Here is a 26,840-nt window from a genome sequence, read left to right on the forward strand (position 1 = left end):
TCCATGGTAGGCTAAACAGATTCAGTATCAATTCAGATTCTGACTGTATCGTTGCGCACAGTGTTTCTCCTGTTTGTCAGCGGTGTTTCATCTTCCTTTAAACTGATTTAAACTGGACATTTGTGTTCTTCGCTGAACTCAAGCGCTTCTCACTGGATCTTGTGAGCGAGACGATCAGAGTAAACGCGTCTGCTCTAGTGAGCTCGCGCTGCCATTTGGACTTTGAGCCGAGCGGATAAACGGTCCGTGTGGCGCGCGGTTCAAATGAGTTTCGTTCCGCTTTTGGGCGCATACACATTATCGAACATTTATCGACCTCTTGATATCGTTTTATCGAGAAAAATTATATCGCGATAATTATCGTTATCGTTTTATCGCCCAGCCCTAGCTTTTCATATGATCATGGAAAGTCCTTTGTGCAGCTGTGTAAAACACACACACCTAACTTTGTGATGCTGGCTGTGTTTCAGAGGCCTTTGAGCTGACACATGCACACTGAACTACCAAAAACTATTTGCACTTTCTAACAACGGTCCTCTGAAATTCCCAGTTTGATGTCTGATTTCTAATTTCTCTATCCAATCCCAGACGACGAGAAAAAACTGGTGGAAGAAGTGTTCAGCAACGCCACAGACTGCCTCTCTGATGAAGATAAAAAGCTGCCACAGGTAAATTCTTTGCATATACTCATCCGCGGCTTGTCTGTAAGGGCGGGTGTGGCACCAGAGCCCCACCAAAATATTCATGCAAACATAGACCTCTGTATACATAATCTATTGTTAATTCAGTGTTCAGCATTCTGCAGGACTTCTCGTACTGAGACAGGAACTCAAAGACAAAAGGTGATAGTCTCATTAATCTGATTAATTTAACTTACAATAGAGAGATCAGGACAAACGGGAACAGGCAGGTTTGTGACAAAATTCACACTAATAAACTTTCTTGGTTTATATACTATTGTACTGGAACCTAAATTAAACATTTAATAAATTTGTAACACTACAGTAGTAAATGGGGTTCATTTTGTTAGCTATTTTTTAAACTTAGTCTTAGTCCTGTTTCAAATGTACTTTTCAGTTTGTATCATATTTAGTCAACCTTATTGCCCTGTTTTTGTTTTGTCAAGGTTTTTTAGTCAGTATTTTAGTCTAGTTTTAGTCAATGAAAACTTAGTCCCATTTTCATCATGCTGCGTAATGGTTGAATTAATCCTGATTATTTTTGCTCAGAATTATAATCAATTATAATAAATAGAAATGTATTTTTACATTTCATTACGATTATTGCATTTTGACCTACAAGCACAAATCAAGAGAATGTCAACCCATACACATGGTTTATTTTACCTCAGTTTCCTTATTTATTATAGGCTATGTATCATATAGGCCTACTGGTAAAACAGTAAAATTCCTAGAAATCCAATAATTACAAATTACATTAATGTATTAAAAGACTTGTGCTGTCACAAAGAAGTTGTGTAAGTGCATTTATTCAGCAACCACAATCGCAAATATATTCGAGAGATCCATGTTTGGATTTATTACGGTTCATCACTGAGAAGATTTGATCGCAGCAAACAGCGCAAGCGGCTCGTGAGTGAACACAGACCGACTGAACACAGACTAACTGAATCATTCAAGCAGAAAATCTCAAATGGAGATCACTAAACTCCAGCTTACTTGTTTGTCTGTTTTTTTTTTAGATCATCCGCGCTTCCGCAGTGTAGAGAGAGCATGTGCGCATGGGTTGCCAGGTTGCAAATATTAAAGGTGACCTATAATTCAAAATTGAATTTACCTTGGTATAGTCAAATAACAAGAGTTCAGTGCCTGGACATGACATAGAGTGAATCTCAAACTGGACTGTTTTCGCGTTCTCATTTAATTCACGTTTATGAAAAACACCCCTGAAAAACGGTCGGTTCTCCACACAATACCGACTGTGACGCAATAGTCGGGATCATTAATATGTACGCCTCCAAATATTTGCATAATGCCAGCCCTCAATGCCAGGCGGAACTGCGCAGCCGAAGCATGGCAGTGGCTCTGTGTGGATGTACACATGAACACAAAAGTATTTTTTAGTTCCTTCATCTGAGCCTCTGAAGAAACAATGGGTTAATTTTATTTTCTCTGGAAATTTCCAAACATTTCAACGACTGTTTCCTCAACTTGGGCCAATACAGAGCTGGCCTCGGATCGAGCTACCAAGCAACACTTTCTGATGAGTAATTGTTCAAGTTCAGACAGGTAATCTTTCTCTCAAAATCGTTCAATACTGTTTATGCATCAGTAAGTCAAGCCAGTGACTAAAATATCAGCTTCACATCGTTTCTTTTAGTAGGATGAAAATAATCGTATTTAAATTGTGAACAAATTATATACAGAAAGCGATCAAAGAACAATCTTTCCACACAGCGCGAGTTTATCTGGACACTTGCCAAACTCGTTATGAAATCAATGACGCACGTTACTGCACAACGAAGCTCTTACTGTATTTACTTCATCGTGTTTGCATTGGTGAAAGCAGAGAGAGTGCAGAAACTGCTTTGCAATGATAAGATCTTCATTCTCGCGATCAACACACTGTCATCTGCTCAATGCTCATCACGGCAACATTTTATGTGATGGGAATAGATCTAAATACTTTAAAAACATCTCACGATTCGTTAATCTCGATAGCTGTTATAGTAAAAACGTATAATAGCAGTAGTAAAAGTATTCGGGAGAGAGTTTCACATGTAATGCGTTGCTATTTCATATGCAAGCATGTCAGCCAATCACAGCAGTGGCCGCGGTTACACTGAATCCCACAGCAGACACGCCCCTTCAAACAGAGTGTTCAAATCAGAGGCTAAAAGCAGGCTAGGAAAAATGCCAATTATTTCTAAATTATGATTATTTTTTATCTAAAAAACATACTAACATTATAAGGGTAACCCAGGAAACATTATAAAATAATTAAAAAAAACATTCTAGGGCACCTTTAAGTAAAACACCAGGTAGAAAACGTGTTCTTTTAAAGGTGCAGTATGTAAAATTGACAGCTATCGGTTTGAAATGGGTACTGTAGTTCAAATTTAAAATATTGGAGAGAGTTGTTCCAGCCCCCTCCTCACTCGACGCTTACGTGGTTTCTAGATTGAGGACAAGCAACAGGAGCGAGCGCAATTGACAATGGAAGGCGAAGAGACTTACACACTTGTAAGTTGATGAGTTTATTTATCCGTGTTTTAAAGGGTTAGTTCATCAAAAAATGAAAATTCTGTCAGTAGTTACTCACCCTCATGTTGTTCCAACCGCGTAAGACTAGATATTAGTCTTTTATATATAGATAAAAGATATTTTTGATGAAATCTGAGAGCTGTCTCACTCCTTCATAGGCTGCTAGTAATTGCATCTGCCGGCCAAGAAAAGTTAGTAAAAGCAATGGTAAAATAGTCCAAATGACTACAGTGGCTCAACCATAAGTTTATCAAGTGACAAGAATACTTTTTGTGTGAAAAACAAACAAAAATAAAGAAAAAGTGTGAGTTCACGAGAGCGCCACGACGCATGTGCGAGAACTGAGAAGATGACGATCAAGATCATTTGATGGGAAAGCGTGAAAGGTAAGCCATTCATTTCATGCCATTGGTAAGGCAGTTTTACGTTTTCTTGTTGGTTTCTCACGATTCAGACATCCAGGAAATGCACACTTTAGAACCATTTTGAACACTACATCGAGATCCATCTGCGTCATCTTCTCAGTTCTCGTGCATGCGTCGTGGCGCTCTCGTGAACTCACGTCAGAGGCCCACACAGAAGAAATTGAGAAGTTGAATAAAGTCGTTATTTTTGCGCACAAAAAGTATTCTTGCCGCTTAATAAACTTAAGGTTGAGCCACTGTAGTCACTTGGACTATTTTAAAATTGCTTTTACTAACTTTTCTGGGCCGGCAGATGCAATTACCTAGCAGCCTATGAAGGAGTCAGACAGCTCTCAGATTTAATCAAAAATATCTTAATTTGTGTTCCTAAGATGAACGAAAGTCTTACGGGGTTGGAACAACATGAGGGTGAGTAATTTTTGGGTGACCTAACTCTTTAATATGCTCCCGTTCATAGAGATTTTTAGAGGATTTTTAGGTCGGGTAGAATCTGCAATCTCTGATGTAGTTTGTGTGCTGTTTTCCACCAACTGGCAACCCGGGGTGTGGAAATACTACTGGGTAAATTAGCAGTGGGCGAGATCACACAGACCGAAACAAAAACAGACATTCCGACACGGAAAACACATTTCAAAGTAGAATAACTGGCTGTAGCATTGTTTTTCAGAGCAACAAGTATGTGAACTTTTAATTTTAGAACTTTTTTTTAACTACATTTTAGTCTCGTCTTAACGATATTGCATGTTGATATAGTCACAGTTATCGTTTAAGGATGTTGGTGTCGTCTCGTCATCGTCTCATATTAGTCATGGAAAATAATGGTCGTAAACGGACTTTTTTTTGGTCAGATTTCATTAACGAAATTAACACCAGTACTAAAGTCTATCAATCATCATTAGAGTGCCACCCTCAGGCTGAATAACACAAGGACAATATAATTCTGCCAAAACTGTGTCTGATGTGTTCAGTAATTAGAATATAAAGCTTACAAAATGTTTATCATAAACTAGCAGACCAGAATCTGCCTACCTATATTTTACAGCCAGAAGCTGCTACTCCATATACTTGATGTTTTGTACAATTATTTATTAATTGGTCTGTTGACGATAAAATTATAAAATTGCTGATATTTAATTTATATGCTTAGACGATGACGCTTGCTGCCTGAATAGTGCCACAAGTTGAGTATTTCAACAAAACAAATTGTAAATGCTCATATTAATGTTATATTTCTTATTATTTTACTTGCATGACATTAGTTTAAATGTAGTCACAATCTTTACATCAGTAATGTTTTTTTTAATAAACCTTTTTTTTGCTGCCATTGAGCTAATGCACATGTAACAACAGACTTGTGCGGTGTGGTGCACTTTAAAAGATCCGAATATTTAAATAAAAATAAAACATTTGCAACACTTGGATGTGCCTGAGAGCACATGCCATCATGTTTTGTCACATCCACAGCAACACCAATGCAGTCAGTAATGACAAGATTTAGATGAAGCATTCAGAGAAAAAAAGTATGTCATTGGTGCCTGCTACATGCACAGGAAAATCAGTTTGCAAAGTTTTTTTTGCTAGTCGACTACAATTATAAACTGAAAGCGTCTGCTCTTCTCCATGCAGCACGAGCTGCAGTATCACAGCACTAGTACAGCAGGAGTCAGATTTCACTTATCACGTGAAGAGGGTAAGGAGAGATGAATGACAGGATGATGGTGGAGGATTTGATGCGCAACAGATCCTGAGCGTCTTGTAAAATGTGTGGTCCGGACCGCTGCTCCCTATACACAAAGTACTCGTGATCACGAATTTGAAAACAAAATTGAAAAGCAAGCGTGCATTCAAAATTGATTTCAATACCCTGCATATTGATAGTGTCTCCCTGATGCCCCCGGTGTTATCAGTATTAAGGATGTTATCACACTATGTGATGTATCACTTTATGTGAATTTCCTCCGTAAAATCCCTACTAAAGTAATGATGCTGAAAACTCAGCTTTGCCATCACAGGAATATTTTTATTATTATTAAAATATAGTTAAACAGTAAAACTGTAATATTGTGAAATATTGCAATTTAAACTAACTGTCTTTGGTAACACATTATTTTAAGGTAACATAGTTACATGTTACTACATGTCATGTGCTTACTATAGTAATAACAGTAAATTGTGCATCATTACAAGAAACTAACCCTAAACATAACCGTAACACTATAGTAAGTAAATGTAATTAATTCATATTACACAGTACTTATTTAAGTACAATGTATCTACTTAAAATAGTGTTACCCTGTCTTTTTAATAAATTGAAAATAAATGCAGCCTTGGTGAGCACAAGAAATTCACATTTAATTTTTTTTTTTTTACCTACCCCAAACTTTTTATATTTTTAATGATAGTAAGTGGCACGTCCACAAAATTGCTAATAACTCTATTTTTTATCTTTTTGACTAAACTAACATTTTCCTCGCATGGACCACATTTAAAGATGTTCTTTCTTGTTATATAATTAAAATCCCGATTTGTAAAGTTTTTCTGTTTTACCGAAATATTCACTTAAACCCACAAGTTCTTGCTTAGTTTATTGAAGACCTGTCACACGAACCACAGCCAAGTCGGGCTGTACATGTGAAACTTGTTTGAGGTGAATCTGTGTTAGCAATTCCCAAAATGATTTTAAGAGGCTCGTAAAACTTTCCACTCTCTTCAGCCCTCCTGTTCACTGTTACTTCTACATCATTTTTGCTGTCATCCATTTGCATGTTGTAGGAGAGCAGAGTTAGGGTTGTACTCATGCAGTAGAGGTGCTGATCTCAGATCAGATGGTCTTCAAGGACGCTGCTCTGTCAGTGTGAAGATAAAATGATCCTCCATCAGAACGCCTGCTGTTGGAGGATGAGTGATTACAGGACTAGTTCAAATATGCAGTTTGTGTAAATGTTGCCTTTATGAGGAATGGACCATCCTTCAACTTGACCCCTGCCTGTTTGTTCTCAATGATACATTTCTGCAACAAGCTCATCCTGAGCTCTTCACGCTGTTGACAGATTTGCATTTGCGGATATTTTCACTACCCTCACAAAAATGATAGATTTTAATTTATTCATATTGATTGAATTTTTATATGTATTGAATCTTCAATAGCTTTACATTTTAAATAAAATAAATCTCATTGTATGGAAGAGATCAGCTCTGCCTTTGTGTGAAAAGGAAAAAAAACATGTGAACACATATATCTGAACATGCAATATAACAATAGAACAGATCCTCTGCCTTTAAGCAAAAAAAACAACTAAAACGTTTTATTCTTCCTTACCCACATTCAAGTGTTGATAAAAAAGAATGCATTAAGTTTCATTAAAAAAGCAACATTTTGACCAAAAAGCTGAGAAAAATTGCATTTGTCAGACTATAGATCGGATTCAGAATGATGATCAAAACACAGATGGAGTAAATCCGAGTCCATCAACACCCCAGAAGCTTCACAGTCCTATAGCTCGTCCTGGGGCGACATTTCATTCACTAACATTAGGCAGTTTTGATTTATATGCTGTTTGATGTTGGTGATCGTGTTATTTTACATATGCATAAGATTACATATGATATCGCTTGTTTCTGCATCATCTTAGCATGCGTTTTGATCAGGAGATTCTGTACTCTTTCAGAAGATGCGTAATAGCGCCCCCTACTGTATAACAGTTAAAACACTGAAAGCCAGAAAATTCCGTCAATGGCGGGGAAAGAGTTACTGTGCGTTCACACCGCCGCCGACGAGAGTGGCAAAATTCACTCTCGCTGCCCTGCCAACGACGCTGTAAAAAAGATTTGTGGACGCTGACGTAGATCGAATGCTTGTTCTTTTTTTAAACTTTATTTAAAGGGGCCGCAAAGCAAACAAGCATGTTGATCGTTATTTTTGCAGACTGACCAAGTAGGGTATAAGTTAACCTCATGGAATCTTTTAAATGTGAAAGTAAGAAATTGATCGATGGAAAGAACTTAATTATAGTGACATGTTTGCAAACGAAATAAACCAATTAAAAGCCATTTTTGTGGTGTGTCTTTTGTGTTCATGGTTAAGTGCTAATCTAATTTGCATTCCCGCTGAAAAACAAGCGTTCTAGTGCGAAAATGTTGCCTATAGTGTTGCCACCTTATCAAATTCACATGATCAACCTCTCCTCTATTTTGCTTGGGAATTAATGTGGTCGGAACCAAAGTTTACTTGACTGCGTTCTCTGGGATCCTCTCAAGCGGAGGACTTCTACATTCTGATTGGTTGCCGCCGAACCGCGTCATAGCTCATTACCATAAAGTTGACCTGACTTCAACTCTTCTCGCCGCTCCAAGATGCCGCCCTCGCCGGAGCTCGCCGCCGGCTCACATTGAAAATGAATGACTTCCGGTGGTGTGAACGCACAGTTAAGCTTGACCAGGTGTGCGAGTAAACAATGACCAACTTTTCATTTTTAGGTGAACCATTCCTTAATTTTTTTTGTGCTTGTTTGTGTCTTGGAAAATTTGGCCTTGGTGTTACTAGGTCTTTAAGCTGGTCTTTATTAGCTTCACTATGCTGATCTGACAGGGCTGTGATTAAACCCAGTAATGGCCTGTCCGAGTCCTGAAGCTGTGTGTGTTTAATTGAGATCATTTCTCAACAGGTGGAGCATGTTCTGCCGTTGCTGAAGAGAGGAATTGGGATTCATCACGGCGGCCTCCTCCCGATCCTCAAAGAGACCATTGAGATCCTGTTCTCTGAGGGTCTGATAAAGGTGACTGGATGAACCTTTGTGTAATGTTAGATAAACACTTTCACCTTAGCTGAACATAGAGTCATTCAGAGTTGACAACCTTTTAGTTTTCAATTCACTCACCATCTTGTTTTTCCTGTATGAAAATTCTCTCATGGGAAACAATATTTTTTTCAAAGTAAATGGGGGCTGAAGCTATCTATCTCTAAAATGACACTGAAGACTGATTAAAAGTAGTCCACACAACCCATGCTCTATATTCTAAGCCTTCTGAAGCTTTGTGTTAGGAAATCATCATTGACTCAACCTTGTTTTCTGCAGAAGCTCTAAGCAAAATGGCTTTTCGAATGGGGGAACATCAAATTCTTCCAAGCTGTTCACCAAGCTTACGATTAAATTTCATATTTGACATCACAAATGAAATATGACAACAGCTGTCTCAATTTTGATTCTAAATGCTCAAATCATGACAAAAATCTGAATTTTCAGGCTGGACCAGCCAGTGTGCATGTGGCGTCCTAGGCGTGCGTCTCAGAACACAGCCAGAGCTTCTAGCAGCAGCTGCAGGGAGACGATGGCTTTACCAATGAGCGATTGCCTCTTTTATTTAGAAGGCGGGACTTATTCCGCCATATTGCGCATTGCACTTTCTTCCATTCATAGTAATATGAGTGCACCATCTTTGACACTTTACCAAAGACTTAAGATTTACATTGACTTTAAACTTAATTCATCTAATGCCACCGTAATTTCTTGGAGCAATGCCGTGAGTTGTGCGTTGCTCACACAAAATGATTGTATGGCTTCAGTTTTGTATTTTCTTCATTTCAGTTCAACCATCCAATGGTAGAAATGCATCTACTGATATAATGTGTGTATGCATGCGTGTTTAAATTTAGGTTTAGCATTCAGCGAAAATAGCATCATTATATACAGGTGCTGTGATTAAAGATTTAGGTCATGTCGTCCACCCAGGATATTCTTCAAAAAGTTTTGTGTTCCATGGAAGAAAGTCATACAGGTTTGACTGTGAGGGAATGAGATTTGTGTTTGGGTGAACTGTCCCTTTAAGACACCTCACTAGTTTCTCAGCCAAAACTTTCATAATAGCTTGTGTGTCTGTGGTAATGGTTTGGTTTAACATCTCTCTCGCTCTCTCACTCTCTCTCTCTCTTTAGGCCTTGTTTGCTACAGAAACATTTGCCATGGGAATCAACATGCCTGCGCGAACAGTTCTCTTCACCAGTGCACGCAAATTTGATGGCAAAGACTTCCGCTGGGTAAATCACAAACTATTCTGCTTCTCATAAAATCACTTATAAAATTTCCCAAAGCATTTCTTTGCCTCATCGTCCACCGTTGCACAGAGAGGACACAGGGTCGAGCAACGGTGCTGTCCAAGCAGCCACGTATTGTTTGCGTGAGTGTGAGGCAATGACTCAAGCTGTTGTGAATAAGAGGCCCTTGGCTTTATTGTCCAGCACAGAGCGAGGGAGCGATGGAAGCTGCCATCTAAAACGTTTTGTGAGGAACATCTGGTATCCATGAGTCGGCCAGAAAATGTACATTCAAAGTTTTGACTAACCGTTCGCAGGCACTGAGCCCCTCTCTGGGACTTTTAGCGGTTAATAGAAGATAAGACTGATCTGGGGTCAGCTATGGGTTGCTGTAATATAGCAGAGGAACGTTAGGAGGGGTTATCAGGCAAAAACAATATTTGCAAAACGAATGGGCTGATATGTTACATTGTTTGAGTTTGGTGCCAGATTGTGATTTATCAGAGCCGTACCAGTAAGGAACTTTCAGATGGAAACCTTATCGTTTGGGCAACTGCAGATGTTTCCTTACAGCAAAATCTATTAACAACCACATCTTGTGGTGATTTTACCACCATTATGCATGTTAACAGAATGCCCTTTTTACTGATCTATTAAAATCAATGGAGAGAAATGCAAAATATAAAGTGTAAACCACTGTTCAAAAGTAAGCTAGTAAGATTGAACAACAACAAAAAGAATTGTCAGCACAACGGTTTTCAACAATGATAATAAGCAATCTTTCTTGAGCAACAAATCATATTAGAAATATTTCTGAAGAATTATGTGACACTGAAGACTAGAAAACAGTTAATAATTGTAAATATATTTAATCCGTATGAAATGTGCATTTCTCTCTGGCGCGTTCACTACTGCGAAGATCGCGAGTCAGCATCGTCAACTTCATCTTTGCAGCCGACACTGACACAGAAAACACTTGTTTATTAATAAATAATTTAAATGTCTCCTTGCTATATTTGACATATTCATAATCATTACTTTTGCCGGTTCTTTGTAACAGCTTTTAGGTGCTTTATTGGCAGCGGCACCCTTACATGTTACATTAACGCGTCATCACCGCACCCCGGTTTTGTTGGGTCAAACCCATCTGCTAGCGATGGGGGGCCGAGACTGAGAGCTACGTGGAAAAATATGCACCAAACAAGCCACTTTTAAATTTAGCTGTTTTCATGAATACAAAAGTTGGGTGACCCTCCCCCTAGACTAAAAAAAGTTGGATGAGCCTCCCCTCAACAAAGAATAAAAAGACATGACCCTCCCCTATTTTCCTCCGGTGGTCTATTCCATAAATACCGAACGGTCCCTTACTGTATTTTTGATCAAATAAATGATCATAAGAGACTTTTCAAAAACATAAAAAAATAGTTCCAAACTGAATTGTTTGAATGGTAGTGAATGGCATTAGAAATACATTTAACATCTACATGAAATCAAAATGGACCCCGTTTACTTTTTATAAAATACACATTCCTGGTCTTATTGTGAACACTTCATCCATTTTGGTCCTTGGTAACTGTACTGTTTCGTAGCCATTTATTTTGAGCCATTTATTAACTACTACATTTCTATAAACATTAACTAAACAAAATGGAACAAAACAGGATATACATAGATTAATATTTAAATAAAATCTAAATTAAATGCACCACACATTGGGTATGTCCTTTTACAGTTGGTTTGCTGTAAAAAAAAAAAAAATTTTGGCAAGAAAACCTAATGTAAAGTACATGTTCAGTGTTTAATATGCACAACCCACAAGCTGCTTGTGGATTGATATGATCATGTACTGTCTATGCTTTTATTGTGTGTGTTTTATGATATAATTGTTTTTGCTGTGAAGCACTTTGTGGTCTTATACCTGTGAAAGGTGCTATATAAATAAACTTTTACTTACTTATAAAAATTTATAGATTTTTTTTGTAGTTGATAATTCAGAAAACCGTATTTAACCAACAGTGTGATTACACATAATGTATATGGTTAATTTAACCAACTTCTGCAATAGTAATAAATTCATATTTTTCCACCCCCCACATTAGATCACCTCTGGAGAGTATATCCAGATGTCAGGACGTGCCGGCAGAAGAGGAATGGATGAGAGGGGAATAGTCATTTTCATGGTGGATGAGAAGATGAGCCCTGCGATTGGCAAACAGTTACTGAAGGTATGCACTAACATGCCAACACGCCATGACAATGATGACTCTTTATTTTTGTTTTCGTATTTGGGTGAACTGTTCTTTTTAAGCAGTTCTCCTCACGTTTTGTTCAGGCGATGGCCAACACACTCTGACGCACAAACTTTCTGATCCTAAACCCCTTATCCTCCTCTAAGCCTTGGCACCCTCTGTAAGGGACATTCATACACTCTTTAACATGAAGTCCATAAGCTCTCTCAATCTCACATGCCTGCCTGCCTGGATTCGCCCCCTAAAGACTCACGATTCCCCCCTCTGAAGCTTGGATTGCCACATCCCATCTCTGCTTGGGGTCCTTTAAAAAGTCTTGCTCAATGCCCTTTCAACTAAATTCAAATGGTACTTTATTATGGTTCTTTTGTAAGTTTCAAAGAGAATACTGAAAAAGCCATGTCACTAAAATGAATTTTCTGGCACACATCAGTAGTGCCTTCTCAATTTTCTTCTCTGGGCCTGCGTAGAATCAGACTCTGTGTTGCAAAACCTGTTGATTTATAGACTGAGCTCTGTGGTTTTCTTACTCTTAGCGTGGTCAGTTGTTTACTCGTGTATAAAGGCTTCATTGGTTGAACATTTTATTTTATTTGCGTTGTGGAATTTAAGAGATGTTTGCCATGGTGGCACAAGCTTCTTTTTTGACATTAGTTTTCTTCTGCTCTGGAGTCTATGGCAGCCCATAAAACTATGGTAAAAATGAAATTGTGATCACACAGATACAGGAAAGTCTCAATATTAACCATAGCAAATTTGAAGTCTCTGACTCAGTCCCTCTAGTGCCACCAACTGTCCAAATTTTCTTTTTTTTTCTTTTTGACATGTGAAGGCCAAATATGGTATTCCATACTCAGAATTTGTCAGTGCACCCACACATTAGGAGAAGTGAACACACACACCTGGAGCAGTGGGTAGCCATTTTTTCTATGGTGCAATTGTGGGTAAATGTGCTTTTTATTATATCGGTGTTTCCCATTTATTACCTAGACTCTGGCGGCCCACTATAGTTTAATCTGAATTGGCACAGTTTCATAATGAACCAAATATAACATAAAAGTTTTTTTGTGCCATTGTTTTGGCAATGTATCTGTCAAGTGAACTAAAAGCAAAAACGTGATGTGGCTTAATGCCCTTATCGAATCACAAAAGGCTGCATAAGTGTATAGTCTTTTGCACTGCATATTTCAAAGCGAAGCACTTTCGACATATTCCACGTCTCATTTCACAGCGAATGAATGTAGTGAACTCCCTCATTCTTCCACCGCATGGGTGTCAATGGATTGTGTTGGATTCATGATTTGATTAACAACTTTTATTCTCGTAGGGTACGGCAGATCCTCTGAACAGTGCATTCCACCTGACCTACAACATGGTGCTCAATCTACTGCGTGTGGAGGAGATCAACCCAGAGTACATGCTGGAGAAATCCTTCTACCAGTTCCAGCACTATAGAGCCGTGCCTGGTGTTGTGGAGAGTAAGAACGATTATGATTTAAAGGAATATTTTCCATTGGATAAATTCTGTAATCATTTATGCATCATCATGTTGTTCTCTGTGAAACAGAACAACAGGAACATTTTTCAAAATGAAGAAAAACCTGTTAGTCATGCGGGTTTAGCACAACACAAGTTAAAATTTAGTTAACTAGATTTTCTTGTTCATTCGAATTTACATAGAATCAGTAATTGGATTGTCATATAGTTGTTACAGAACTTCTTTGATGTTATTTTTCTCACTCGTGTATTTATTTTATGTGATTCTCACAGAGATGAAAAAGCTGGAGGAGGAGTATAATGCAATACGAATCCCCAATGAAGAGAGCGTGGTGACCTACTACAAGATCCGTCAGCAGCTGGCCAAACTGGGCAAGGAAATCGAGGAGTTTGTTCACAAACCTAGATATTGCCTGCCCTTCCTGCAGCCGGGCAGACTGGTCAGGGTAAATGGCCAGTGGCTCTTTCTGTACAAATGCATTGCAAATACAGTTAATGTTTCATCTAAATCTAGCAACCGTTTTCTAGCAAACCTCAGACATGCTTGGTTTTGTTGGTTTATAGAAACTGAAAATGCTAAACATTTTTTGGGTTTTCATTTTCAGGTGAAAAAGGAAGATCTGGATTTTGGTTGGGGTGTAATCGTCAATTTCCAAAAGAAGGCAAATGTCAAGGTATTTTTTCTTCTTCTTTTTGTGGTTAAAGTGCGCCCAATTATAAGAGGTCATGTATCGTGAGGAATAAAATTTTCCTTGATCTTTTGAGACTTGTACTTGTACTAGTTCTTGTTCTTTCAGAACTCAAAATGTCCTTCCAAGTGGAAAAAAGGAAACTAAAGGCTATAATACACTACATGTCTAGACAACAAATCGAGGAAAAAATCTGTGCAAAAGTCAAGTTGGTGCTAGTTGCTGAAAGCCAGAGCCAACTTGCAGATTTTGGGCAGTCGAAGTTGACCGAGATCGCAAAACATATTTAATCCATTCAGATGATATCAAACATGTTTGATATTTTATCCAATTTTAGAATTGGTTTTGTTTCTCCTAGCAATGAGACACATTTCTGCAAGAGTTTTTTCAATTGTTTTCAATGGGAGTGCTGCGTATTTAATAACGGCAGCAGCGAGACGAGGCGCTGAGCATCGATTTCATGCCTACCGTTTTCAACTGGCTAAAATTCTTTGGTAGACTCAGGCCCTTAAAGTCTGGTAGTGTGCGATCCTCAGTCGTTTAGTGTGTGATGTTCAGTTTTCTCTGTAACCATTTACTAAATCAGCAAGTGTTTGATGCCTAGTGTTTTAAAAACTGTACGGTTTTTAAAAGCCGTGTAGTGTATTCCAGACTTCAGCTGCAAGAATGAGTAGCTTTCTTTCATCAGACATGATGATATGTATCACCACTTGCTTCTTAAATATCCAGCAGCAAAAAAAAAATTTTTTAAAGCTTTATTTTAAAGGGGTCCTATTATGCTTTTCAACTTTAGTTAGTGTGTAATGGTGCTGTTTGAGCATAAAAAAGATCTACAAGGTTACAAAGTCCATTCCAAAGGGAGATATTTTATTTAACAGAATCCACTTTTCAAGAACTACAACGAACGGCTCGTTTGGACTACAATGCGTTTTTTTACGGATCTTGTGAACTCACAATGTTACATTTAAATAATCCCCACCCACGGAATACGCAAAAAAAGGGATGAGGCTTGGATGAGCTGCGTTAAAGACGTTTCGAAAACTCATTTGTTTGACCTTCCTAAGCATGACGAACTTGGAGTGGTTTTTTTTACACTGTTTCTGAACATTGTTATCCCAACGTTTATCTGTGCCCTGCACATTTCTATGGAGAACAGCTTGTTTTCTGTTGCTTTTGTAAGCTCTCGCTTTTGTAAGACGCTTCGCCGCTCCTTAGGAAAATTAACCATGGTTCAGTGATCGATTACTGTTTGTATTACCTTAGTTTTCCGACAAATATCACGATTAAATAGATAACATTGCATCTATAATGTATAAGAAAGTAAAAAAAAAAACATACCACTCTGTGGTGATGGTGCAGTGGATAAGACACATGCCTTTGGTGTGAGAGACCCGGGTTCGAATCCACTGTGAGACACCAATGTGTCCCTGAGCAAGACACTTAATCCCTAGTTGCTCCAGAGGCGTGCGACCTCTGACATATATAGCAATTGTAAGTCGCTTTGGATAAAAGCGTCAGCTAAATGAATAAATGTAAATGTAAATGTGAAACGTCCTGTAAAGTCCGTGCATAAAATCCGTTCTGCACGATCCTCTTGTTCGTTAACATTGTCAGGGTCTGAATCAGGCTCAATTGGTTTGAAATTGACGCCACCCTCAATATTCACACTAAAGCAGAACTCGTGGTTATGAAGGGGCAGGACTAACAACACACTGGGCCAGCTAACCAATCACAGCACATTTCGTATTTTGGAAGGAGGAGCTTCATCAAAAATGAAGTGTTTGAGACCGACTGGGGAGAGGTGCTGTAATAATGTACAATATGTGAAAAACAATGCATTTTTCGATCAATCAAGCATGAAAACATTCTAGTACACCCCAAAAACAAAGTCTGGACTTTGTAAAAGGGCATAATAGGACCCCTTAAAGGTCATGGAATCTGTGTAAAAAGGTCATGAAAAAACAAATTCTGTCTTTTTTTTTTTTGGTGCAGAAAAAAATAATTATGTTCTTTGTAGGTCGGAGGTGGTGATGTTGACCCGTTGTTTGTGGTGGAGGTTCTGGTCCACTGCAGCAAAGACAGCGTAAAGAACGCGGCCACAGAGGCAGCCAAACCAGCGGGCCCAGGGGAAAAGGGCGAGATGCAGGTGAGAGTATTTGATGGTTAACATACCCCAGAATCGACACACTAGCTTAGATTTTATATAGAATCTAGGGCTGCTGAAGTTGGGCTGCGTTAACGCATGAGGTTTTTTTTCTTTTCTCCTGTTTAACGTTTTTAATAAAAATTTAGTTATTAAATATTAATAAATATTTAACACAATTACTAGAGATATTATATTAATATTTTTTTATATTATATGATCACGCTATCATTCATTCAAGTGCCATTAAACCATTAAAGCACGATAAGACAAAAAAATTACTTAAATCTGTACTGATTTATCTGTACTGTACTGTCTGTGAATTTCCTGTGTGTGACACAACTCTTGCGCACAGAAAGCCGTTTCGCATCGAGTTCTCGTTTGTGCTTAAACGGCAAAATACACAAACGTATGCCAAAATACCGCTTTGTCAAGTATCCTCATAAACACAGTCTTAAATTAGTTAAATAGTCTTAAATTACCTTAAAAAATGGTAAGGACATCGGGTGTGTCAGATCCGTGACATGTACTTTCAGATCTTAAAGTGACAGCAGCCTAATAAAACTGCTGCTGTCTGTGTCAATGTTAACCAAAGAGCAAGACAGAGAAAATCACTCACTGCTCCTGACCGGAGTACCTTTTGTAGCTTTAATAAAGATTAATCTATATTAAATGTATAATTTATGCAGTGGAGACTGTGAAGTGTTTGATTAACTTTATTAAATTTCTGTATATTTTCTACCTGTAAGATCAAATATTTAAAATATAACTGTCTTTATGTTGTATAACATTAAAGTTTTTGATTAATTTTTGTATTGGAATATTTCAGTTAATCTCCAAATGAATGTTAGGTGCAATTAATCACGATTAATTAGACAATTGTGCGATTTAATTCATTTTCTTTTTAATCGATGGACGGCACTATAATGGAAACGCATCCATACCTCAGCCGTGCAGAGGAAACCACCAAAGTACCCTGAAATCAGAGGCCAGGGCTAAAAAAACAAAAATATATTTAAACCCTGACAGCGATGTGCTTGTTGATATTTTTGTTTATTAATAATTTGAATTAGCTTTTATTTTTATAATTTAAGTTTTAATTTTAGTTAATTTTAGTAATTTTGTTTTGTGCTCATTAGGGATTTTCTTTCATTTCTATATAGCTATAATTTATTTCATTTTTAGTAATTTCAGTACTTCAGCTTGAACTTATTTCAGTTAGTTGCCAAGGCAACTTGTAAAAATAAGTTGTTGTTGTTGTTTTTTATCTAATATTTATATTTAATATCAGGTTTATTTAAATTCCTGAAAATAGGTTTTAATTGTTTTAGTTAACAGTCCATAAATATTGATGATCAGTGTTACGGAGTTTTTAATTGAGTGGCAGCCCTATTTTATTCAGCAGACTGACCCTGTTCTTGTGGAACGTGGGACCTCGGCCTCCACCAGCTGGATTTTGAACAGGTTTCATTTGGCTGGAGTTCAAAATACTGGCACTAATGTTCTTGAATCATAATCTACTCAAAAAAACGAAACAAATTGTCGTCCATGTCACAGCATAAAAATCACAAAGTGCCACGATACAGCTGTGATTTTGTCATTGTTTTCCTCTCTTGACTTCTTCCCCCAAACGTTAAGCAATTTAGCCGGCGCTCCAGAGGTTTGAGGCTCAATGGCTTTAGCTGATGGCTCTTGTTTTTCTTCCCTATCTCCGTGGGCTCGTAAACTCTGCTTTATGTCTGCGCCGGTCCTGCTAAATGTGTTTAGATTGACCCTCCTGCTTCTCGCTGTGGTTTTGGTCATATATGGCCACGATGTGAAGTTCTTCATGCAGAGGCAGCCGGAGGAGGTCCGTCCAATCAGAACTGTCTGTTTATCATTCAGGTTGTTCCTGTGATTCTTCATCTCATCACCTCCATTAGCTCTGTTCGGCTCTACATCCCCAAAGATCTGCGGCCCTATGACAACCGGCAGAGCATGCTTAAATCCATACAGGTCAGCGCACACACACACACACAGTATATTTTTAATGGCATATTATATATATATATATATATATATATATATATATATATATATATCATTTAAAAATTAAGATGTTTTTACTCAATTCAGAATGATCAGTATTTAGGTATTAACTTAACGCATATCACTGTATAAGGGCATAATAGGTTCCCTTTAATACAAAGTCTTGATTTGGTTTTTGGGCTCTACTAGAACAGGTTTTCATGCTTGAATCTTCAGAAAACACCTCATTTTTCACATATTTTACGTTGCACTTGCACTCTTCTCAGTCTGTCAGAAGCTCTGTTCAGTTCCTGTCTCTATGAAGCCACTCCTTCTGAAAAGCACACTGTGCTCTGATTGGTCGGCTGGGCCAGTGTGTTGTGATTGGTCAAACGCTTCCAGCGTCCCTTACCATAACTGCTAGTTTCAACACAGTAACAACACAACTCAACCAGGCCTTGCCTCTTTTTTTGCATATGCCTTGGGTGGGAGGGAGACTGTGACATGTTTGTTCACGGAAGAAAACTTTCAGGGATTTCAGAAACAGTGCGCACTGATATAGACTGCGCTGGGTAACTTTGCAGACCTTTTTCATGCTCAAACAGCAACATTACACACTAAAGAAAGTGGAAAATGTATAAACGCATAATAGTATTTAAACATAGTAGTGATGTCATGGGACAACACTGTAGCATTTCACCGCTTTTGCATACTACCGCACATGCACTACACTACAAAAAGTTGGCACATCTGTGTTGTAGTTCTATGCCGAGCGTAGCAAATTGCTTAATCGTGTTAATCCTGAACCCTTCCCTACAGTCACACAGTTCCTTTACACTTCACCGAATTGACCTCAAGTATTTGCAGACGCTAATCACTAGGAGCGGCCTTGCGACTGTTTTTCCTGTTGGACCATCTCAACCGTTCTCCTAATGGAAGGTGTTGAGTGATGATCATTATCTTAATATGAAGGATTTTAAAGATTAAAGCACATGACTGCTTTTCGTTCCCAGGAGGTGCAGAAACGTTTCCCAGATGGCGTTCCGCTGCTTGATCCCATAGACGACATGGGTATCAAGGATCCAGCGCTGAAGAAGGTCATTCAGAAGGTGGAGGCATTCGAGCACCGGATGTACACGCACCCCCTGCACAGCGACCCCAGCCTGGAGGCAGTTTACACACTGTGTGAGAAGAAAGCGCTGGTGAGTCCACTAGGATGTGCGTGAATGTGCAGAAGTCAAAGCGGGATTGATATAAATGTCATTTCTTTTCATAGACGCTGCCCTTTTCTGGTCAGTGCGGGAGTCACAATGTCATTTGAAATATGGCTCCATTGTTTAGCGTACTAGAAGGGGTGGATGTCATTTCCTGTGGCTGAAATCTTGAAGGTCCACCAGAACCAGACAAAAGCGGGAAACTGGCTTTAGTGCAGGGTGAATAGGTGCTCAAATCGGATCACAACAATCATACGGCCACATAGTTGCTTACATTGTGCAACAGTATTAAGAGGATAAGTGTTTTTGTTTTAATACGGTCTCTGTAGGCTTTGCACATGGGTTATAGTTGTTGTTGGGAGTACGCGTTATGTGATCAAATGGTCAGATGCATCATGGAGACTTGGAAAATCCCTCCAACCCGGATTAGACTTTTGGTTAAATCAATCAACCCTGTTCTGTAAAGATCTACAGGAAGTAACCTAGAACTAAACCTGCAATATGGCCTAGAGAACCTAATCAAGGCTCGAAATTGCGACCATTTTGGTCGCATATGCTCCTGAAATTTAATCTGTGCGACCTAAAAATATATTTGGGAGCATTTGTGCGAGTGCAAATAATGGTTGTGGTGCGACCCGTTTTCATTTCTCTAAAAAAACCTTTGCAAATTACTTCTCACAGTGTGTAGGCTACCTTGTGTGCTGATACGCGATGGCCGGATCATTCTATCCAACGTTATATAACCAATCCAGGGGTTTTCCTGCATTACATATTTTTTGGGCGGCCGCCAAAATGACTGCTGCGCTTGACAGGGCGATGGGCGCATCTACTACGTTTAGAGAGAGAGAGCCCCGGCCGCGCGCGCACTCTCACGTCTTCAAACAACACGAAGATGTTGTCTTTCGCGCATTAATCAAAATCAATTGACACGATAGAAAAAGGGCGGAGTATTCGGAGATTTGTTTTCTCCTGAATTACCGCGGAGTGTGAATTGTGCTAAAAAATAAACTGCCGGGATAATCACACGTAGCCTAGGTCCTAGGCTACACACGTCCGATTCGCGAACTAATGACTCATTTGAACTGATTCACTTTAATGAATGGTTAAAACCATAGATATTATAGAGTAGGGTGACCATATTTTGATTACTAAAAACCAGGACACTCGGCCCGGCAATGAGATACTCAAATGATACTCGAAGTTTACTCAAAGATGCCTTATTAATTTCAATAGGCTACATTTAAAGTAGGCTATGCCTCCTCTGTATGGGTGGAAAATTATTATATTACAAAATACTATCTATAACCAAAGACACAAATTCAGATAGGCTTCTCAGAGGTTACTCAACATGTTTTATTATGACAGGTTTCAAAAATAATGAATGAAATAATGATAGAAATAATGTCTCTTATTAGAAAAATAAATAATAAATAACAAAAAAAAACCTCTCACAAACTTACAAAAACTAACTAACAAAATATATTTAGCCTATATCTTTAGTTTTCTTTTCCTCTTTATCCTGTTTTTCTTCCTCATCCTCCCTGTTTGCCCATCTATATTTACCTGTAGAGCTGATCTTTCATATGCACCGAGAAGTAACATGAACGAACACTGAACAGCTGTATTTTTATTAACAAAGATTAATACAGCATAGTAATAGCAATAGAGTGCCAAGCAAAAAATGTGGGGATAGGTGTGTGGCATACCAATCAGGTTCATCAGGTTCGATTATTAAGGCTTTTAATCAGCTTTTAATCGGCAGGATGCTATTGGTCTTTCCGCTCTATTGGCAGAGCTGATTATACGTCAAATATAACACCGCATACACCATCGCCAAAGAAGAGCTTGCCTTCACTAAATAATATGTTGCAGCTCATGGGAAAAGAACGGAGTTGCGATTAAGATGACGTATGCAAATGACAAATAATGTGCCAAAATCATCGGGGTGAGACGATATAGAGCCAGAAGACCCAATTTCAAATCGTGGCCACAGGATGTGTAAAGCCCCAGTGAAATGAAATCTGTTAAAATATATTTTGTAGTTGTGGTGCTCCTAAATTTTTGCTGGTGCTCCTAACTTTTTGAAGTTGGGAGCACCAGTGCTACCAATTAAAAAAGTTAATTTCGAGCCCTGCTAATACTTTGTTTTAAAGGCAGGGTAGGTGATTTGTTGCAGAAATTGTTTTTGTCATGCTGATTGATTTGAAAGTCTCTTCACATCCTGATAGCAATCACAAAGTTAAGTGATCTAAATGTATTTATGTGTATATCAATGGTGTGCAGTCTGTATAAGCTGCGAAGGCTCTGCATACCCAAGCCATTCGTGGACTTGCTATTTAACATTAACACTATAAATTCCCTTGTTTGAGGTGTACCATAAAGCTTACACGATAAAATGCAATTATACGCATGTAACTCTGTCATTTATTTGTTAAACGACAGTCATTTGTCAAGTCTGCCACTCACTGATGGCAAGCCGATCCACAGCAGCTTTTCTGCGTACGCTCTGTTATGTATCGTCATCATTGTCCCGCGTTCTCATTGGTTTGCTGGCATATGAGGAATTTAATGCGCAGGCTAAGCTGTCCGTGGACCGCTCGCCCAAGTGGAAAAATGTGCTGCTGCTGCCAGATCTCGATCATGAGTTACATTGTATTTGATACAAAACCAAATAGACTAAATCAAGTATTTTTTTTTTTTTTCTAATATTGATGATTGTATGCTTATTTTTAACTCAATACAAAAACACAAAAACACTTCTGGCATACATTTAAATTGACACCTGCCATGGTGTTTCTTATTTTTCGTCTCTGATTTAGATGCGTGTCCTCAGCCGATGCAGCGTACCGTTTAAAGGTGATGCTGAAGCATGTTGTTTCTGTGTCTTTAGTGCCACCAAGAGGAGTTAAAAAAAATACAGCATATTTTGTCCCTTTCGCTCGTCTGACTCAAATCAAACACAACTCAACTGCTTTTACGGGTGCTTGTGAAGGCATCAACGAGTAAATGTAGGCTACTTTCAATTAAAGGTCAAATTTATTAATATACAACATTTGTATTTCCATATCTCAGCGCAGCTGCTCGCACACACATCACACGTCAACCACCTTATGCTGCGCTCACGCCATAACTACTGTCATTTGTAGTGATCGACCGATATTGATTTTTATAACCGATACCGATACCGATTATTTGCATGTTTATGTGCCCGATAACCGATATGCAGAACCGATATTTATTTATTGTTATACTTCTGTTTTTGACACAATTATTACAACACAAATGAACTGGACAAACCATTTTATTTATAACAATCACTCCCTCCTTGCATACAAAAAAAATAAAAGTCCATAAAATAAAGTGCACTGTTACAAGTGTCTTTGTTTAAAAATAAAAGCTTTGATGAGGTAAAAAATAAAGCACAAAAATTATTCTAACATATTGGGGGGAAAAAATCTAAATTACCTGTTTTTTTTTTTTTTGCATAGCTATTTTAGTAGTGTAACTTTATTTTTGCATTATATAATTTAAATCTAAATTATACATATAATTTATAAGCATCAGCAGCAACAATGTTAACAATAGGCAAAATAAATTTTAAAAGTCTAATGTTTTCATATGGAGAAAATAATTGACAGGGGAGTCATATCACCTTTGCAGAAATGTAATTCATTTTAAACAGTTTTAGAAGGTTTATGTGCCGTTTAATAGGTTTAAAGAATGAGGAATAATTCACTGGGTAATATTGATTCACTGAATAACATTAGCTATAACATTGTCAGGAAAGTAACAAACAAAACAGCATATACATCATTTCATTTTCCAACTCGTATGTTATTAAATAATTAATAATATTTTTGTCGGTCTAGATCATGAAATGCTTTCTGACAAAGTGCTGTTTATCTATGCATTTACACAGAACTATAACTTAGGCTACTCAACCGCGATCGCGCGTGCAGATAATAAATAATTAATTTCCACAAAGCGGTATATTTAGATGTGAATTAGCGAAATAATTGCTATGTAGTAAATGATCATATAGCCTAATCTAGGGTGTTTAAACAAGATAATCTTGTCAAAAGTTTCATTCAGTGGCCGTGCTTTAACATTCCTGATCATCAACCCATGAGTGCTCAGCAATATGAACGAACTTTTTTTCCGAGACTAATGGTGAGCAAATACAACAGATAGAGAATTAAATTCAGCGCTTTTATTTTCAACATGCACTCATTCATGTCTGTTTTATTTAATTCATGTAAAGTTACGTCTTTATTGGGGCAGGACATGACGGATTACGCTACGTGACTCCATGAGTTCGTCTGAATTTTTTAGAACCAAGCTGCATAAATAAACTATATCAGGCATTTATGTCTCAAATCTCATTTCTGCATGTCTGTTATGTTAAATAAAGTTCAATAATTAAAGCAAAGCAAGTAGAACATATACTTACCTGTGCACAGAGTTGTTGTTGACTGATCTCCTCAGACGCGGGCTGCAATGGCGGAATTCTCAAAACGGCCACAAGATGGCGCCATTAATCGGCGAATCCGATATTACAAAACCGATACCCGATTATGGGAAAATGCTTAAATATCGGGAAAAATATCGGTAAACCGATACATCGGTCGATCACTAGTCATTTGTAAGAGATGTGACGTTATATCCGGAGCTGTTTGTGACTCAAATTTATGCATTTCAATGGCAACACTATCAATGCCGAAATAAATCTGCAGCAGTCAGGTGATAAAGGTCAGAGCTCTTTAACCCTCTGATTATCTTCATTTGTGTCTACACTCATTATCTTTGGGGTCTCCAGGGACCCCAGACAATAACCAATAACATTTAATTTTGTAACAGAATAATATATATATTTTTTACAAATGTAATTTTAGTCTGTTTATTAATGTTTTTACTCAACATTTGTGCAGTTTTTGGAGGATTTTGTTATATCTTTTAAATTTCAATAAATAAATAAATATTTATTTAAATAAGCTTTTTTTTTTACAAAAAACAGCATTTTATGTCAAATTTACTTTATAAAAGACCCAGATTTCTAACTTTCATTTATGGGGATAACATGGATCATTTTAAATTATTTAATGTAAGATTTTTACCCATTGTTTTGGAAAATGCAGTTTTAAAATAAAAATAAACTCACTTTAACCACTAGATGGCCATAGACCTCCACTATAAGCTATTTGCTATGTGATTAACCAAACTACATATCTTTTCACAAGTTTTTCCAGTTGGATTCATATCTAAATATTATAAAATCACAATTATAACACAAAAGTTATAACGCGGCGCGGCGCCGAGGAGCTTGTATGTAATCGGAGGACAAATGGCTCCTTAGTTTTGAAATGGTTTGGGTACAAGGTGATCGCGTTAAAAATAAAGGCATTAGTCTAGCGTTAGAAGCTCATTTGAAACATTGCTGCGGCTCATTTAAGAAAATGACAGCTCCGAAGAGACGCCACTTTAGTTTGAGAGGTAGTGCTAACAATAATAAAGATGATGATCATTATCACCTTATCTGTTACCACTGAAATGTAATATATTTCTACAGTATTACCACTGTATTTAAGCACTGTATCACACAAGTTGCAACTTACTGTGTCATTCTTTTTGGTGAAATGGTCCCACACACTACGTTTCTTTACACGCTTCATCCTGACGTCTGCCCTGGCTCTAACCTCGAGTGTTTTAGCCTGTAGCCTTTACTTTTCGCAAACCTTGTGAGCGTGCGAACCCAAACGCTGTGACCTCGCGCCAAATGTTTTTATTGGTTTATTAAGTACAAACAGGCGAGTTATGAAAAATTGAGTGTGAGGGATTTGTTCACGTCACACAAAAATATCTTGGAATGAGATGGCTAACTGTAGCGTTTAGTCCACTGTCTATAATAGCCTAATTTAGAGATCACTTTTTTTTTTTTTTTTACCGACTACCGACAACTTTGATCGGTTAACGTTGAGACGGTCAACCATCGGTCAAACGGTCATCGGTTAGCATCCCTACAATGAACTGAACAGCAATAACAAATGAGCAAATAAAGCAGTAAAAAAATACAATTTTGTTAAAAAAAACAGTGAATGGGGAAAAAATCGAACAACTAGGAACGATAATTGGTGGTCATCACATACAGTCTCGTTTACAGTGCACTGCAGGTGTTTATGCGTCAGTGCACTGCAGGCAGTATGCATAGTATAGCCTTACAAATGTATTACTGTGTGTGTGTGTGTGTGTGCATTGTGGATTTTTTTTTTTTGCAGTGTTGGAAGTGTGCCACTTTATTTCTGTCTATGTGATCTGCGTTGTTTCTTCGTTGTTTCTGATTTTGATGATGAATTTTGTATATTTACTATGCGGGGTCTCCAGGGACCCCGAAGATAACAAGTGCTGGCATTTTTTTCACGCTAACATAAAAACAGATATCATTCCAATATATATTTTTTTTGGTAGATCTAGACAGTGTTAAGAGGCGTATAAGTTTTCATACCATTTGGACAAAGAGAACATTTTTTAAAAAATTCACCAAAAGTCATTTGCGGGTCAAAAAGACCCCGAAGATAACCAGAGGGTTAAGTTGTTTACGCTCCTTATTATGTGCTTTGTAGTTTAACGCTGTTTCTCGCGACGCTTTTATTTGCTCCCTGCTGTGTGTGTTCATGTGTTTTGAAGGAGGTGTGGCTTTAGAGAGCGCTCTGAAGGAAGGGTGGGATCTCATGCTTTCAAAGTTTTCTCGCTATTGCTAGCCTCTCCGAAAATGACCTAACCTACCTTTAAGGCCAGAATCTAGTATACATTATTCGCTTATAAAGTCTACTATAAAATGTACAACTTTTTTTTTTGTAATGCAAGTGCAGATATTTTATTTAATTTGTTTTATGTAATACCTATTTTATTATAAAGAAAATACTATAATACTTTAAATATATACTGAATAAATTACTTATAATATTATAGAATTATTATATTTATCTCTTGATTTATTTTTATCATTATTTAAATACTTCATATTTATAATTTAATATATTTATATTTTGTTTGTTTAATTTGTATTATACATTTTAATATTTTAGTTTAAAAATTTATATTTCATATTATATGTTAATGTTCATTTTCATTTCTTTGAATTAAAAATAAGTATATTGCAAGACATACTGTTACCATGATATAAAATTACTTGTAAGATTGCACTGCTCGTGACTTTCCAAGACTTCCTTAAAACATTGTTGCCATATATTTGCTTTTTAAGTATATTATAAAATATTCAATGCAACTTCTTTTCTTGGTGATTTGAATGACCTTTACTCCCTTTCAGGACATTTACATATTTTCTGTTTTTTTTTTTTTCGTGA

General features: G+C 37.5%; 1 protein-coding gene across 1 annotated transcript in view; it reads left to right on the forward strand.

The window, feature by feature from the left end:
• mtrex (Mtr4 exosome RNA helicase) overlaps positions 1-26,840 on the forward strand; it is a 50,883-nt gene that overhangs the window by 13,076 nt on the left and 10,967 nt on the right. Inside the window, exons 12-21 of the mRNA XM_056253355.1 lie at positions 589-668; positions 8,314-8,424; positions 9,582-9,683; positions 11,780-11,905; positions 13,257-13,407; positions 13,700-13,872; positions 14,032-14,100; positions 16,133-16,261; positions 18,143-18,253; positions 19,279-19,467. Of these exons, the coding sequence (XP_056109330.1) occupies positions 589-668; positions 8,314-8,424; positions 9,582-9,683; positions 11,780-11,905; positions 13,257-13,407; positions 13,700-13,872; positions 14,032-14,100; positions 16,133-16,261; positions 18,143-18,253; positions 19,279-19,467 (1,241 nt within the window). The remainder of the gene's footprint in view (positions 1-588; positions 669-8,313; positions 8,425-9,581; positions 9,684-11,779; positions 11,906-13,256; positions 13,408-13,699; positions 13,873-14,031; positions 14,101-16,132; positions 16,262-18,142; positions 18,254-19,278; positions 19,468-26,840) is intronic.

The sequence above is a fragment of the Rhinichthys klamathensis genome, unplaced genomic scaffold (genome assembly GCF_029890125.1).
Source record: "Rhinichthys klamathensis goyatoka isolate OS25496 unplaced genomic scaffold, OSU_Roscu_1.1 h1tg000104l_1, whole genome shotgun sequence".
In the NCBI taxonomy this organism is placed as follows: Eukaryota; Metazoa; Chordata; class Actinopteri; order Cypriniformes; family Leuciscidae; genus Rhinichthys; species Rhinichthys klamathensis.